The 14182-nt window shown below is 47.3% G+C and overlaps 1 protein-coding gene across 20 annotated transcripts in view; it reads left to right on the forward strand.

Moving 5' to 3' along the window:
* The window catches only part of neb (nebulin), a 347384-nt gene that overhangs the window by 7331 nt on the left and 325871 nt on the right, over positions 1–14182 (forward strand). For 18 of the 20 annotated variants that reach the window (XM_085986921.1, XM_085986920.1, XM_085986925.1 and 15 more), the window contains exons 3-8: positions 1200–1268; positions 7282–7311; positions 7449–7478; positions 8331–8360; positions 8451–8579; positions 11530–11637. In XM_085986921.1, coding sequence (XP_085843047.1) covers positions 1200–1268; positions 7282–7311; positions 7449–7478; positions 8331–8360; positions 8451–8579; positions 11530–11637 — 396 coding nt within the window. The remainder of the gene's footprint in view (positions 1–1199; positions 1269–7281; positions 7312–7448; positions 7479–8330; positions 8361–8450; positions 8580–11529; positions 11638–14182) is intronic. The other 2 variants (XM_085986912.1, XM_085986917.1) reach the window with 2 other exon arrangements.

A 14182-nucleotide genomic window follows, 5' to 3' on the forward strand; every position in this document is an offset into this window, starting at 1 on the left:
TGTATCCCTAACAAAAAATGTAAAAATAGGTGTTGTGTTAATGGGAAGCAGGAGAAGCCATTAGAAGGGACTGAGATTTTATCAGTTGACCATGTTTGCTCATAGAATTACATAGAAATTACAACATGGAAACAGACTGTTTGTTCAAAGCAATCCTTGTTAGTGTTTATCCGCCACATGAACAGCACTCCTAATCCCATGTGCCCACCCTGACCAATATCGCTTTAGCCCCCTTTCTTTCAATTCAATTCAATTCAATTCAAATCGCTTTATTGGCATGATAAGGTACATCTTATGTTGCCAAAGCATCGAAAAACATTTATGGTTGAACACATAAACGCAGATCTATTCATACATTGTATAAACAGATATATCCCTGAGTGTATAAATATACATTCGTATAATTTGTATATACTCTTTTCTTAGGTTTACTGGTTGTCCCTCTGTTTATGGCAAGCTGTAACATAGTGTGCCGCTAAGGTTACACAGTTTCTCTGTTCCCCTAGTAGGTATGGGAGTTTTTGGTCGTCATTCAAATTTCTGAATTCAGGGCATATTTGTGTGAATTTTTGGTAGAAATTCTCCCTGATGCCCTGATATTTTCCACAAGCTGTGAGGAAGTGCATCTCTGTCTCCACCACTCCCTGACTGCAGTGAGAGCATATCCTGTCCTCTCTTGGCAGCCGGGTCTGTCTGTGTCTGCCTTTTTCGATGGCCAGGCTATGTTCACTAAGTCTTTCAACCAACTACAATAACCTGTTCTTAAAAGTTGGCATGATCTCTGCTTCAGAGTAGTGGAAATTTGGAACTTTCTCCCCCTCCAAAAAAAGCTGTTGAGACTAGGTCAATTGAAAATTTACAAACTTAAGCTTGATAGATTTTTGTTAGATAAGGGTTTAAGGGATGTGGAACAAAGGCGGGTAAATGGAGTTAGGATACAGATCAGCCATGATCTCATTGAATGGTGGAACAGGCTCGAGGGGCTGAATGGCCTCCTCCCATTTCTATGTTCTTAAATGTAAATCGATCCAATAAAATGCAAGATTCCCTAAGCAGTACAAAGAATATCAGTTACAATAAATAGGTGTCAGAGTATTTTATCCTGGAGGCCTTTTAATGGACTCACACAGAGCTGGAAAATAGTGGGACAATGTGATTTTTTTTGTATTTGATTCTCTGTGGGGTTTGCCCCAATGTAGTACTATACATATGAAGGTGAGGAGGTGATAAAGGGAAAAGAGAGTACGGAGGTTAAAGAGGTAACCAAGGTAATTGCCTGGACCCTGTGTGTTACAGGCATGCATGAAGCAGTTATTTATGCGTGCTCCTGATGTAAAGTTAATGGCTGATGTGGGCCGCTGGGCTGGAAAAGTCAAAAGTTTGCCAACTTGCATGAGAATTTGCTGTTGAATGTTTTATCGTTGTCCTTTCCTGAGAAAGATCAGGCAGCACAATTAAGCAGCTTGCCACTGATACTTTCAAGGGTAAGACTGAAACCCCGGCCCCTGTGCCAGGTGGTGTTGCATGATTTGACGATCTTCAAAGTCACCAGAGTGACCCAAACCATGAGCCGACCCTTGGCTTTTCTAGGTGAAGGAATTAGCTGCTAAAAGACCAGGTTGTAGACAGAATGAAGCAAATCATTTGTGCTCAAATACAGTCCATGGTCACTGTGGTAAACCACTGTCATACCTGTCTGTGTCTGTATGTGTATTCCACTAGGTACAGGTCTGGACATGCCTCGGCTGACTCCTCCCACTATTCCAGGTATATAAGTGACTACCTCCCAGTCCCTTAGTATTCTGGACGGGTCGACCACTCGAGACAAGACCTTCATTCTTTAGTTAATAAAAGCCTGATTGTTACTCGCTCAACTTCAGTCTTTTGAGTAATTGATGGCGCATCAATTTTATTAACTAAATTTTTTATAATGGAGAAGATCCTCACACCAGCATGCCTGGACCTGGACAGTCGGGAAGCGGACGCTTCCACCAAGTTTGCTCACTGGCTCACGTGCTTCGAGACATTCCTGACTGCCTCCACTGCGGTCGAAACGGATGCGGACAAACTGTCTGTCCTGTTCTCCAAGGTGAACCACCGAGTGTACTCAGTCATCCGGGATGCGACCTCGTACACAGCCGCCCTCCAGCTCCTCAAGACCCAGTACACGCGCCCTGTGAACGAAGTATACGCTAGGCACCTTCTGGGGAGTCGCAAGCAACAACCTGGGGAATCGACTGAGGAATACCTCCAAGCACTGTCCGTGCTTGGCCGGGCCTGTGGGTGTAAGGCGGTAACGCCCACTAAGTACACGGAGGAACTGATCCGGGATGCCTTCGTAGCGGGCCACAGGTCCAACTACACCCGACAGCGACTGCTGGAGCAGAGTGACCTCACCCTCGACAAAGCCTCCGACATCGCACTAACGCTGGACGCAGCCTTCCGGGGCATGGATGCCTACTCCTCTGCACCGTGGACGCCGCGGGGAACGACAACCTGGGACACGGTAGGACAGCCCCATAGCACCGTGCCACCCCAGCCACAGCCCAACAACGGCCCAACTACCGCAGCAGTGTCCCAAAGCCAGACAGCAGTATCCCAAGGCCAGAAATGCTACTTCTGTGGCCAGGCCAAACACCCCAGAGCGCGCTGCCCGGCGAAGAATGCAACCTGCTCGGGCTGCGGGAAAAAGGGACACTACGCCAGCGTCTGCAAGGCCAAAGCCACCCCGAACGCCAGCAGCGCCGCGTGTGGGCCGTGCGAGCCGCCATCTTGGGCCTCCCCAGCCATGTGCGAACCACCGCAGCAGCAGCCATCTTGGACGACTCCAGCCACATGGGAATCATGGGCGCCGCCATCTTGGACACCAGCCGGGACGCAGCAGACCGCCAACCCCCCCCCATCTGATACTCGCAGCGACACACCGACCCCTACGCTGGCCTCTGTGACGCTGGACCAAACGAGACCGCACCAGCTAGCTCGGTCCAAAATGGACGTTAAGGTAAACGGCCATGCAATAAACTGCCTTTTTGACTCCGGGAGCACAGAGAGCTTCATCCACCCCGACACGGTGCGGCGTTGCTCTCTCCCAGTCCTGCCTGCGCACCAGCGGATTTCTATGGCCTCCGAGTCCCAGTCAGCGGACATTGGCGGCTACTGCGTGGTGACACTAGTAGTAGACGGGACTGTGTTCAATAATTTTAAACTCCTGGTCCTGCCCGACCTCTGCGCTGCCGTTCTACTGGGGTTGGATTTCCAGTGCCACCTCAAAAGCGTTACGATGGCGTACGGTGGCCCCCTCCCCCCACTCACAGTCCGCAGCCAGCAGCCTCCAAATTGCCCGCCGCGCACTAGATGCAACCTCTCCACACTCAGAGTCCCACCCCCCCCACTGTTTGCTAACCTCACCCCCGACTGTAAGCCCATCGCCACAAAGAGCAGGCGATACAGTGCCGGGGACAGGGTTTTCATCAAAACCGAAGTGGAACGGCTCCTGAAGGAGGGGATTATTGAGGGCAGCTCCAGCCCCTGGCGAGCCCAGGTTGTGGTCGTTAAGACCGGCGAGAAACAACGCCTGGTCATCGACTACAGCCAAACAATAAACCGCTACACCCTGCTGGACGCCTACCCACTCCCCCACATAGCTGACATGGTCAACCAGATCGCGCAGTACCGCGTCTTTTCGACCATTGACCTGAAATCAGCGTACCACCAGCTCCCCATCAGCCCTGAAGACCGCCAGTATACTGCTTTTGAGGCAAACGGCCGCCTCTATCACTTCCTTAGGGTTCCCTTCGGCGTTACCAACGGGGTCTCCGTCTTCCAAAGGGAGATGGACCGGATGGTCGATCAAAACGAGCTGCAGGCCACTTTCCCTTACCTAGATAATGTGACCATCTGCGGCCATGACTTGCAGGACCATGACGCAAACCTCGAGAAATTCCTCCGCACCGCCCAACTCCTGAACCTGACATATAACAAGGAGAAGTGCATATTCCGCACAGACCGCCTCGCCATCCTTGGCTGTGTTGTAGAACACGGGGTCATCGGTCCCGACCCGGACCGGATGCGTCCCCTTATGGAACTCCCACTGCCCCACTGCCTAAAAGCTCTGAAGAGGTGCCTAGGGTTTTTTTCCTACTACGCTCAGTGGGTCCCCTACTATGCAGACAAAGCCCGTCCGCTGATCAAGTCCACCTCTTTTCCCGTGACGGCAGAGGCCCGCTTAGCCTTCCACCGTATCAAGGAAGACATTGCCAAAGCCACCATGCACGCAGTGGACGAATCCATCCCCTTCCAGGTGGAAAGCGATGCGTCCGACTTCGCTCTGGCCGCCACCCTTAATCAGGCGGGGAGACCTGTGGCATTCTTCTCACGAACCCTCCAGGGCCCGGAGACCAGACACTCCGCGGTCGAGAAGGAGGCCCAGGCTATCGTGGAGGCTGTGCGTCATTGGAGGCACTACCTGGCCGGAAAACGATTTACCCTGCTCACTGACCAGCGTTCAGTTGCTTTTATGTTCAACAACAAGCAGAGGGGCAAAATCAAAAATGACAAGATCTTGAGGTGGAGAATCGAACTTTCCACCTACAATTACGAGATCTTGTACCGGCCTGGGAAGCTCAATGAACCCCCAGATGCCCTATCGCGTGGCACCTGCGCCAGCGCGCAGATCGATAGGCTGAGGGCCCTCCACAATGACCTCTGCCACCCGGGGGTCACCAGGTTCTTCCACTTCATCAAGGCCCGCAACCTGCCTTACTCCATTGAGGAGGTCAGGACCATGACCAAGAACTGCCAAGTCTGCGCTGAGTGCAAACCGCACTTTTATAGACCAGACAGAGCCCACCTGATAAAAGCCACTCGCCCTTTCGAACGCCTGAGCGTCGATTTTAAAGGGCCTCTCCCCTCCTCCGACCGCAATGTGTACTTCCTCAACATCATTGACGAGTACTCCCGGTTCCCGTTCGCTATCCCCTGCCCGGACATGACCAGTGCCACGGTCATTAAATGTCTGAACAGCCTCTTCACCCTGTTCGGTTTCCCCAGCTATATCCATAGCGACCGGGGCTCATCGTTTATGAGCGACGAACTCCGCCAGTACCTGCTCGCTAGGGGTATAGCCACAAGCAGGACCACCAGTTACAACCCCCGGGGGAACGGACAGGTGGAAAGAGAGAATGCAACTGTTTGGAAGGCTGCCCTACTAGCCTTAAAGTCTAGGGGCCTTCCGACCTCCCGCTGGCAGGAGGTGCTCCCCGATGCGCTCCACTCGATTCGGTCACTTCTCTGCACTGCCACCAATGCCACCCCTCACGAGAAAATGTTTGTCTTCCCAAGGAAGTCCACATCGGGGACATCGTTACCGCCATGGCTGACGTCCCCAGGGCCGGTACTACTGAGAAGACACGTGAGGGCCAATAAAACGGACCCCCTGGTCGAGAGGGTCGACCTCCTCCACGCCAACCCCCAGTACGCTTACATTGCGTACCCGGACGGGCGGGAGGACACAGTCTCCATACGAGACCTCGCACCCTCGGGGACCGCTGTAACCCACTACCCATTACCACCCCCCCCCACGACCCGATATCCAACCCCAGCAGCCGGCTCGCCTTGGACCGTCACCCATGAGGACTACACTCCAGGGCCCCAGCCTACACGGGACGCGACGCCGGAAGCTCCACCACCCCTGCCGTCGCCACGTCGATCACAGCGGCAGACAAGACCTCCGGAGAGACTCCAATACACGAACTTTTAAATACACTTCACCCCGCCGGACTCATTTTTAAACAAGGGGTGAATGTGGTAAACCACTGTCATACCTGTCTGTGTCTGTATGTGTATTCCACTAGGTACAGGTCTGGACATGCCTCGGCTGACTCCTCCCACTATTCCAGGTATATAAGTGACTACCTCCCAGTCCCTTAGTATTCTGGACGGGTCGACCACTCGAGACAAGACCTTCATTCTTTAGTTAATAAAAGCCTGATTGTTACTCGCTCAACTTCAGTCTTTTGAGTAATTGATGGCGCATCAGTCACTTACTGATTATTATCTCCATCGCAACTCTCCTGGGAGTAATCCAGATCAGAAGCCAATCTGATTTGTGCCAATCTAGAGCACGATGAATGCCTTAGTTAGAATCCAAATTATTAGTGAAGCTTTTTGTGTTGAGGTACATTCCTAATAATTTATTTCAGGAATAAAGATGGATGAAAAGTTGGTATTTAAATCAGTTTGGATCAGTACAGCGCATGGGAACAGCTCAATGCTACAATAGGTAAGAGCTAAATCTGGGAGCTTCCGCAGCATAGTAAACTCCAATGATGTTGGTCCACTCTGTCATCTCAGGTAGTATTTTGCCACAATCACACAGGGTTACCTCAACAGTGAACAGTTTCATACATCCCTCTTCTGTGCCACACTCTAGTGTGGTGGTGGTCACATTGGGTAAGCATCAGTATGGTGAAGGCATGATCCGTGGTTGCGTTAATGGCCTCTCAAAACTTTTTGGATGTCCAGTCTGTTTGGGATTGAAAATGTTTGCAAGCATTGGAATACGTCTGATGAGCAGCATTTATCGCTTTGCAATAAGCAGCATGGATAGCGTTTGATGGGGTAGCTTGCTAGATTCTACGATGTAGCTTATGGTTGCAAGCACTGTAGAAATAATTTTTATCTGAAGAATTTTTTCTAGATTTAAGAAACGTGCATTAATACTTACTTTGGTGTCACGTTCACTCTCACACATCTGACATGTGCAAATGTATAATGTAAGGAAATCTTTACCAAGTACCAATTTATTACAACTATTCCTGTTATAAACACTCTGGTTGCAAGCAGCTTTGTTGAACCCTATCAAACATTGTAAAACTGTATCAAATAATTTGTGGAACATTTAATATCAAAACTTGTTCCTGCCTTTTCTTTGCCTATAATGAACTGAATTAAGAATGTTTTTTAAAGAAACAATGCTATTTAGCCAGACAGAACTGCCAGAATTAGTCGGGAAAGTGTATATTGTGACAAACACTTCACAGTTTTGACAGAATGCCTCAGTTTTTGGTAATTTGCAAAGTTTCCTGCTCTCTGCTCAATAAAGAATATAGTAGCAATAAAAAGCAATGGTTTAATCAGTGCTTTGTAACAGGCTTGATATTGCATGGCAACTTTAGGTAGACCAGTTCTTACTATCAGCAAAAGAACCACATGTAAACTTTGTTGCAGTAAACATGACACCTTTTATTTAACTGCTCAATTAACACTTTTCTTCCCCACAAGGTTTCCGAACCACATACATTTATTCGAGAGGTGAGAACAGCAACAAATTAAATAATCAGCGAATATTTGGCGGTGCATTGTTTATTGAGATAGATTTAATACTGTTTGCTGTAGTAAGTGTGACACCTTTTATAAGCTACCAAATGACTATTTTTCTTCCCCACAAGGTTTCGGAGCCACATACAGTCATTCGAGAGGTGAGAACAATAACAACAACAACAACTTGTATTTATATAGCACCTTTAACGTAGCAAAACGTACCAAGGTGCTTCACAGGAGTATTTTAAGACAAAAAATTTGACACCGAGCCACATAAGGAGAAATTAGGGCAGGTGACCAAAAGCTTGGTCAAAGAGGTAGGTTTTAAGGAGCGTCTTAAAGGAGGAAAGAGAGGTAGTGAGGCGGACAGGTTTAGGCAGGGAATTCCAGAGCTTAGGACCTAGGCAACAGAAGGCACGGCCACCAATGGTTGAGCGATTATAATCAGAGATGCTCAAGAGGGCAGAATTGGAGGAGTGCAGATATCTCGGGGGTTGTGGGGCTGAAGGAGATTACAGAGATAGGGAGGAGCGAGGCCATGGAGGGATTTGAAAACAAGGATGAGTATTTTGAAATCGAGGCTCTGCTTAACCGGGAGCCAATGTAGGTCAGCGAGCACAGGGGTGATGGGCGAACGGGACTCGGTGCGAGTTAGGACACGGGCAGCCGAGTTTTGGATGACCTCAAGTTTACGTAGGGTAGAATGTGGGAGGCCAGCCAGGAGTGTGTTGGAATAGTCAAGTCTAGAGGTAACAAAGGCATGGATGAGGGTTTCAGCAGCGGATGAGCTGAGGCGGGGGCGGAGACGGGCGATGTTGTGGAGGTGGAAATAGCCGGTCTTTGTTATGCTGCGAATGTGTGGTCGGAAGCTCATTTTAGGGTCAAACAAGTTAAATAATTAGTGAATATTTGGTGGTGCATTTGTTCATAAGAATATAATTAATACTGTGTGCTGCAGTAAATGTGACAATTTATTTAGCTACTAAATGACCATTTTTCTTTCCCACAAGGTCTCGGAACCACACACGGTCAGTCGAGAGGTGAGAACAATGACGTTAAATAATTAGTGAATATTTCATGGTGCATTTGTTTATGGGATAGAACTAATACTGTTTTATTCATTGGTTAAGGTTCAAAAGGTACAGTCTGATTCAGGGTTACCTGTCAGAGAAGTGAGAAAGAAAAGGAAGGTCGACAAATCAAAGTTTATGACCCCTTACCTTGAACACAGTCATAAGATGCAGAATCTGTTCAGTCAGGTATGAAATCTGTATTTCATGATTCGTGCATACATTTGGTGGCTGTGCATTTTTTTCTTCAACATTCAACTCTGATTCACAGTTTCTTTCTTTAACTGCGCTTTCATTTATTTTCTCCTTCAGTTTTCTCCCCTCTCCTCCTGAAGGCATTCACTGGTATTGGTGGCATGTCCCCTTGCTCGCTGGCTGCCCCCCTCGGCATGTCCCCTTGCTCGCTGGCTGCCCCCCTCGGCATGTCCCCTTGCTCGCTGGCTGCCCCCCTCGGGTACCTTGTCGAAGTGCTCATCCTTCATAGGTGAGCCTTGGCAGTGACTGAAGAGGGTATCACACCTGAGCCCAAGAGTGGCCTCACCTGAGATCCATACATATACTATTTCTAGCAGACGTCATCTGGACCAGGAACTCTGGATGATTAAACCCCTTCCCTACCCCGGAACACTGAGGTCATGTGGGATCGGGCGGGAAAGTGGAATTGAGGTCGAAGATCAGCCATGATCTTATTGAATGGCGGAGCAGGCTCAGGGGGCCATATGGCCTGCTCCTGCTCCTATTTCTTATGTTCTTGTGACCAAGCCCCCAGTGCTCCCTATTTAAGATCGGCTAATGCAGTGCAGACCAGGGATTGAACTTGATCTTTCCAGGTCTGTTCTGACCAGGTTCTTCACTGAGCAGTACACCTACCAATGGGAATGTGCAATAGTGTGATAAGTCATAAGGTTCTTAGAGGATATATTAATCTAAGTTATATTTATATTATAAAAATGGACATTAAGATGCCACATTTTCGGCACTTGCCTCTCTTTAAGTTCAAGATCATGACTTAAGAGATACACAGATTAATTCATTGCAGTATGTTTTCTCTCATTTGTATCAGTTAATTCATTACTTTTTGTGAATTCTGCCCAATTGAGCAAGTGAGTTAAACAGTTGATAAACAGAGCATGTCCTGTCTCTCTTGCTATACTAATGGGAATGGCCTCACAAGCAACAAAATGAACTGTGTCCACTTTGGTGCATAAGCTGTATAAGCAACTTGTGACACTGGAAGATATGGAGTAAGCTATTTGTATGGTGAAAATTGCCAAGAGGTGCCACCACTATTAGTATATTTTAATTTTTTTTTGTAAAACATGTTTAGAAGTTTAGATTTTTGCTACTCAACAAAATTGAGCAATGTGGTCTGACACGCAGGTCTAGAAATTGGACCGTGCTGCGCCCATTCTCCAGGCGCCCAAGGCGCGCGCCTGAATCTGGCATTAGGCCCATTGCATATGCAAATTGGGGGCCTAGCTCTCCTGCTCCAACTCTCCCAATTCATACCGTCACTCTTCTCCCTCTTCCCCCTCAATTCCTGCTGCCACTCTCCTCTTCTAACCTAGCTAAGTTGGTACCCTCCACCCATTTCCCAGTTCAATCTGGCACTCTTCCCCACCACCCCGCCAGCGTACATGCTTCCCCACACCCGCCATTAATGCTGATGCTCTCTTTCCTCTATCCCAAGAAGCAATCACAGTTTCAGTCCCATTCTTTTCTCCCTTTATTACAATCCATTTCCCTCTTTTCTTTATTTCTCCCTTTCATTGCTATCTATTCCCTTCTTTCAGTGCCATCCATTTGCCACCTATATCTGCTTTTGGTGCCATTCATTTCCCCATTTGACTCTTTACATTGCCGTCCATCCCCTGCCCCTCCCTTCCTCCACTCAGTTCTGCTCTTACCTGAGTCCAGCTGCTTTTATATCAGACTGAGTCCCTCTTCCCTCTTAACATTGCCCCTAGCACCAATGGCAGGAATTGTGACCTCTGTATACTATAGGTGGGAACTCTTGCTCTTGCGAGAATTCCCATCCACAGGAATAGAGAGGCCACAATCCCTAACCAGTGAGTTGTCGACACTAAATGAGTGCTGATCAGCGATTGAAGGGGACAAGATAGCCAATGGTTCCTCCATGGAGCCAATCCAATGATGATAAGTAAAATGGGTTAAGTAGAAACATAACTGTGAGGTTTTGTAGTGGCTTCTGGTCGTCTCTTTAAGGACCACTGGTTAGGCTGCTCAATGCCAAGTATCAATGGGCACAATCTGTGCCATTCTGCCTATTGGTACTTCAAAATTGTATTGGGATCCCAATGATGTCATTGTCCCTTTTCTGAGCGGCCTGAAACAATCCCTTTAAGGAGCACTGATTAGGCCGCCCAATGCCTAGTACAACTGGCTCTGGCATGCACGGTGCATGCTCTGCCCATTTGTACATTAAAATTGCAATTGTGATCCTACAACCAGTGTAGGACTCAATTAGCATATTTAAACAGAGTCCACCTGTTTTGGGTGGAAGTGCTGGGTGTTCATTTAAAGGTCTGCTTGAAGATTAAATCAGGCAGGCAAATGGACATCCAAGGCGTCCACCAGAATTTCCTCTGCTGGTCGCCTATTTGTTCAGGTCAGAAATGTGTCTTTCCACATTGTAATTTAAGTTAATTTTTCAAAATAACAAACTAGCTTCAGTTTCCCATGGGCTAATGAGGCGCCCATTTCAAGGCCCTTACAATTATGGTGGTCGCCGGAGCTGCAGCGTGAATGGGGCAGTAAGTGCTGAGCTGCGATTTTCATCATGCTACCACCCTGTTCCTGCCCAGGTGCTGAAGATAAAATTTGACACCACTGTGTCAAAAGCTTTGGTTGATTAAAACTGTGTAGACTGTCGAGGCCTTTATGTTGCTCCTCACATTTCTCCAGAACCTGCTGCGCGATACGAACACTGCCAGTAGTGCAACAATTTTCTCTGAAATGACATTGTGCCTTTGGGAGAACTGAGTCGACGATACATACAAGTGCATGATTGAGAAATACTCGAGCGTTTTTGCCCAGCAACTGTCACAGTATCTAGTTTTGCAACGACAAAAAACTGTTTTTTTGTCATTTTGACTTTAAGAAATGTGATCATTTTTAGAACAAGTACAAGGAAGCATTTGAAAAGGAGAAAGGAAAACCGTATGCGATCACCTCAGACACACCAGAGCTGAGGAGAATTCGGAAGGCTCAACAACAGCTCAGTGAGGTGAGGAAGCTGGATACTAAACTTGGCGGGGTGGCATCTTCCACTTAGGAACACAGCAATCCTAACTAATCTCTACTTTGGAAAAATATTGGACATTAATCAAACAGTGTTTATTAGTTCCTTTCTTCCTCCCATCACCATGGATTCAGTTAGTGCCAGTATTACTGCTACTAACTTACCGCCCGTCAGCTCAGTAGCAACAATGGGCCAAATACTAATCCAAGAGAAAACCTGAAATGTGTTGGAAAGGACCTTACTCTAACTGGCTTGTTTAAACCCCTATTTCTCCACATCATTGAGGTTGACCACCTTGAGTGTGAAAGTCAGTGGCGATTCATTCAAGTACAGGTCACATAGTCGAAGTCCAGTCCTCTATTACTGTAGCTACCAGTAACTAACCTCCACACCGCTCCCCCACCCCACAACCTAAGCACTCAGCATTGTAAAGTTGCCTTGTCTTATTCTGCGGCACTGAGTAGGCATGTCACCACAGTAATCTAGTAGTTCCTCTGCAATCCACTGCATGTAGGCTTTACATGCTTTACATGCAAAGCATCAACATCAGCCTTAAAAATCTGCATCTTATTAAAAATCTATGTCTGCATACATGTCCTGTCTACAAAGCATTACTTCTTGTTCTCACACTTTCATGTCAAAATTTTCCATGATAAATTCCTACATCTATAATTGAAATGCAAAAGCCCTATGTCAACTCACTCCTGTCACCATGCAATTACAGGTTGTAGCCATTAGGCGATACTATAAAGGTAGACTATCCTTTATCCACACTTCCGAAAACCGAAAACCTCTAAAAACCGAAAGTTTTTTCGTGGAGCGTAAGTCGTGCGCACGACATGACCCGAGTGGCGCCAAACATGACAGGAGTGGTCCGGGAGCTCTGCCTTTCCCTGTGAGCAGGGCAGAGGGTCACAGAGTTCCCTCCTGGGTAGGAGATTGCAGGCCGAGCCGGGCAGTGTGAAGGAGGTACCGGGAGAGTGAACCCAACAATACAGCGGCCCGTCCGATAGCTGCAGCGGCCCGTCCGATAGTCTTTTCTTCCCCACCCCACCCCCGACCTGATTTGCGGGCCAGCTTAGTGTAGGAGTCAGCCGATATCTGGCTTTCCCACAACTGGCGGCGGCAGTCGAGCCCCAGACCCCCGCTAAGTCAAGGAATTCAGATACGGAGCAGGGGGAGCCGGAAACCTCGATCTAACGGCAGAAATCAGCAGCCGTTTTGTTCGGTTTTTTTTCTTCCCCTAGCATTTTTTTAAACAGTCAGGCTGTGGAAAGAGTCTCTGTAGCTTAGCAACAGCTTCAGAGACGCTTCCAAGGCAGGGCCCGAGTGTTTACAAGCTGTTGCTAAGCAACAGTGTTTGTTGTCAGATACAGAGATGAAAACCTTCTGAAATCCGAAAAATTCCGAAAACCGAAACACAGCTGGTCCCAAGGTTTTCGGATAAAGGATAGTCTACCTGTATTATCTCGTCTTCACAATTGCTCAAGCTGCTTTCTGAAAACTTTATACAATGCCATTTTTTTCTGAGTCACTCAGATCTTTAATGTCCAAAATAAATGAAATAAAAATTAATACAATACAGATTTCACAGTATAAGATTAAATTTATCTTTGAATTGTCATTTGGCAATAAATAGCGTGATTTTGAAAAGTGTAGATGAGCAGAGAGACCTTGGTGTCTTTATACACAAATCCTTAAAGGTGGCCGGGCAAGTTGATAAGGTGGTTAGAAAGGATATCAGTTACTTAGGTTTATAAATAGAGGCATAGAATATAAAAGCAAAGAGATCATACAGAGAGCTTTATAAATCACTGGTTAGGACTTAGCTGGAGTATTGTGAACAATTCTGGGCATCACAATTCAAGAAAGATGTAAAGGCCTTCGAAAGGGTACAGAGGAGGTCTACCAGGATGTTACCAGGGATGAGGAACTTCAGTTATGAGGAGAGGTTGGAAAAGTTAGAACCATTCTCGCTGGAACAGAGAAGGTTAAGTAGTGACCTAATACAGGTTTTCAAAATGATGAGAGGTTTTGATAGAGTAGATAGAGAAAAGTGGGTCAATAACTAAAGGCCATAGATTCAAAATCATTGGCAAAATATCTAGAGGGGAGATGAGGAGAATTGTTTTCACTCGGAGAGTTGTTGGGATCTGGAACGCTCCACCTGAAAAGGTGGTGGAAGCTGATTCCATAAATCATTTTAAAAGTGAGTTGGACAGGTCCTGGAGGATGAGCAACTTACAGGGTTACGGATAAAAAGCGGGGGTGTGGGACTAAGCATGACTGTTCTTCCAAAGAGCTAACACAGGCTCGGCGGGCCGAATGGCCTCCTTCTGTGCTGTAAGTTTCAATGATTCTATGATTCGCATTTTTCAAAGCATTCATTCATTTTATTTTTCTTGACTGCCTCGGCCCCTCCCTAAAGCCTGGTGAAGTTGATACTTTTGCCCAGAGCTGGGACACTGTTAGCTGAGTTCATCCTACGCATGTGTTGTGTATTCACTTTTCCCAGGATTTTTCAGCACCA

Source organism: Somniosus microcephalus, chromosome 4, assembly GCF_052327205.1.
Source record: "Somniosus microcephalus isolate GS21.2 chromosome 4, FLI_Smic_1.0, whole genome shotgun sequence".
Taxonomy (NCBI): Eukaryota; Metazoa; Chordata; class Chondrichthyes; order Squaliformes; family Somniosidae; genus Somniosus; species Somniosus microcephalus.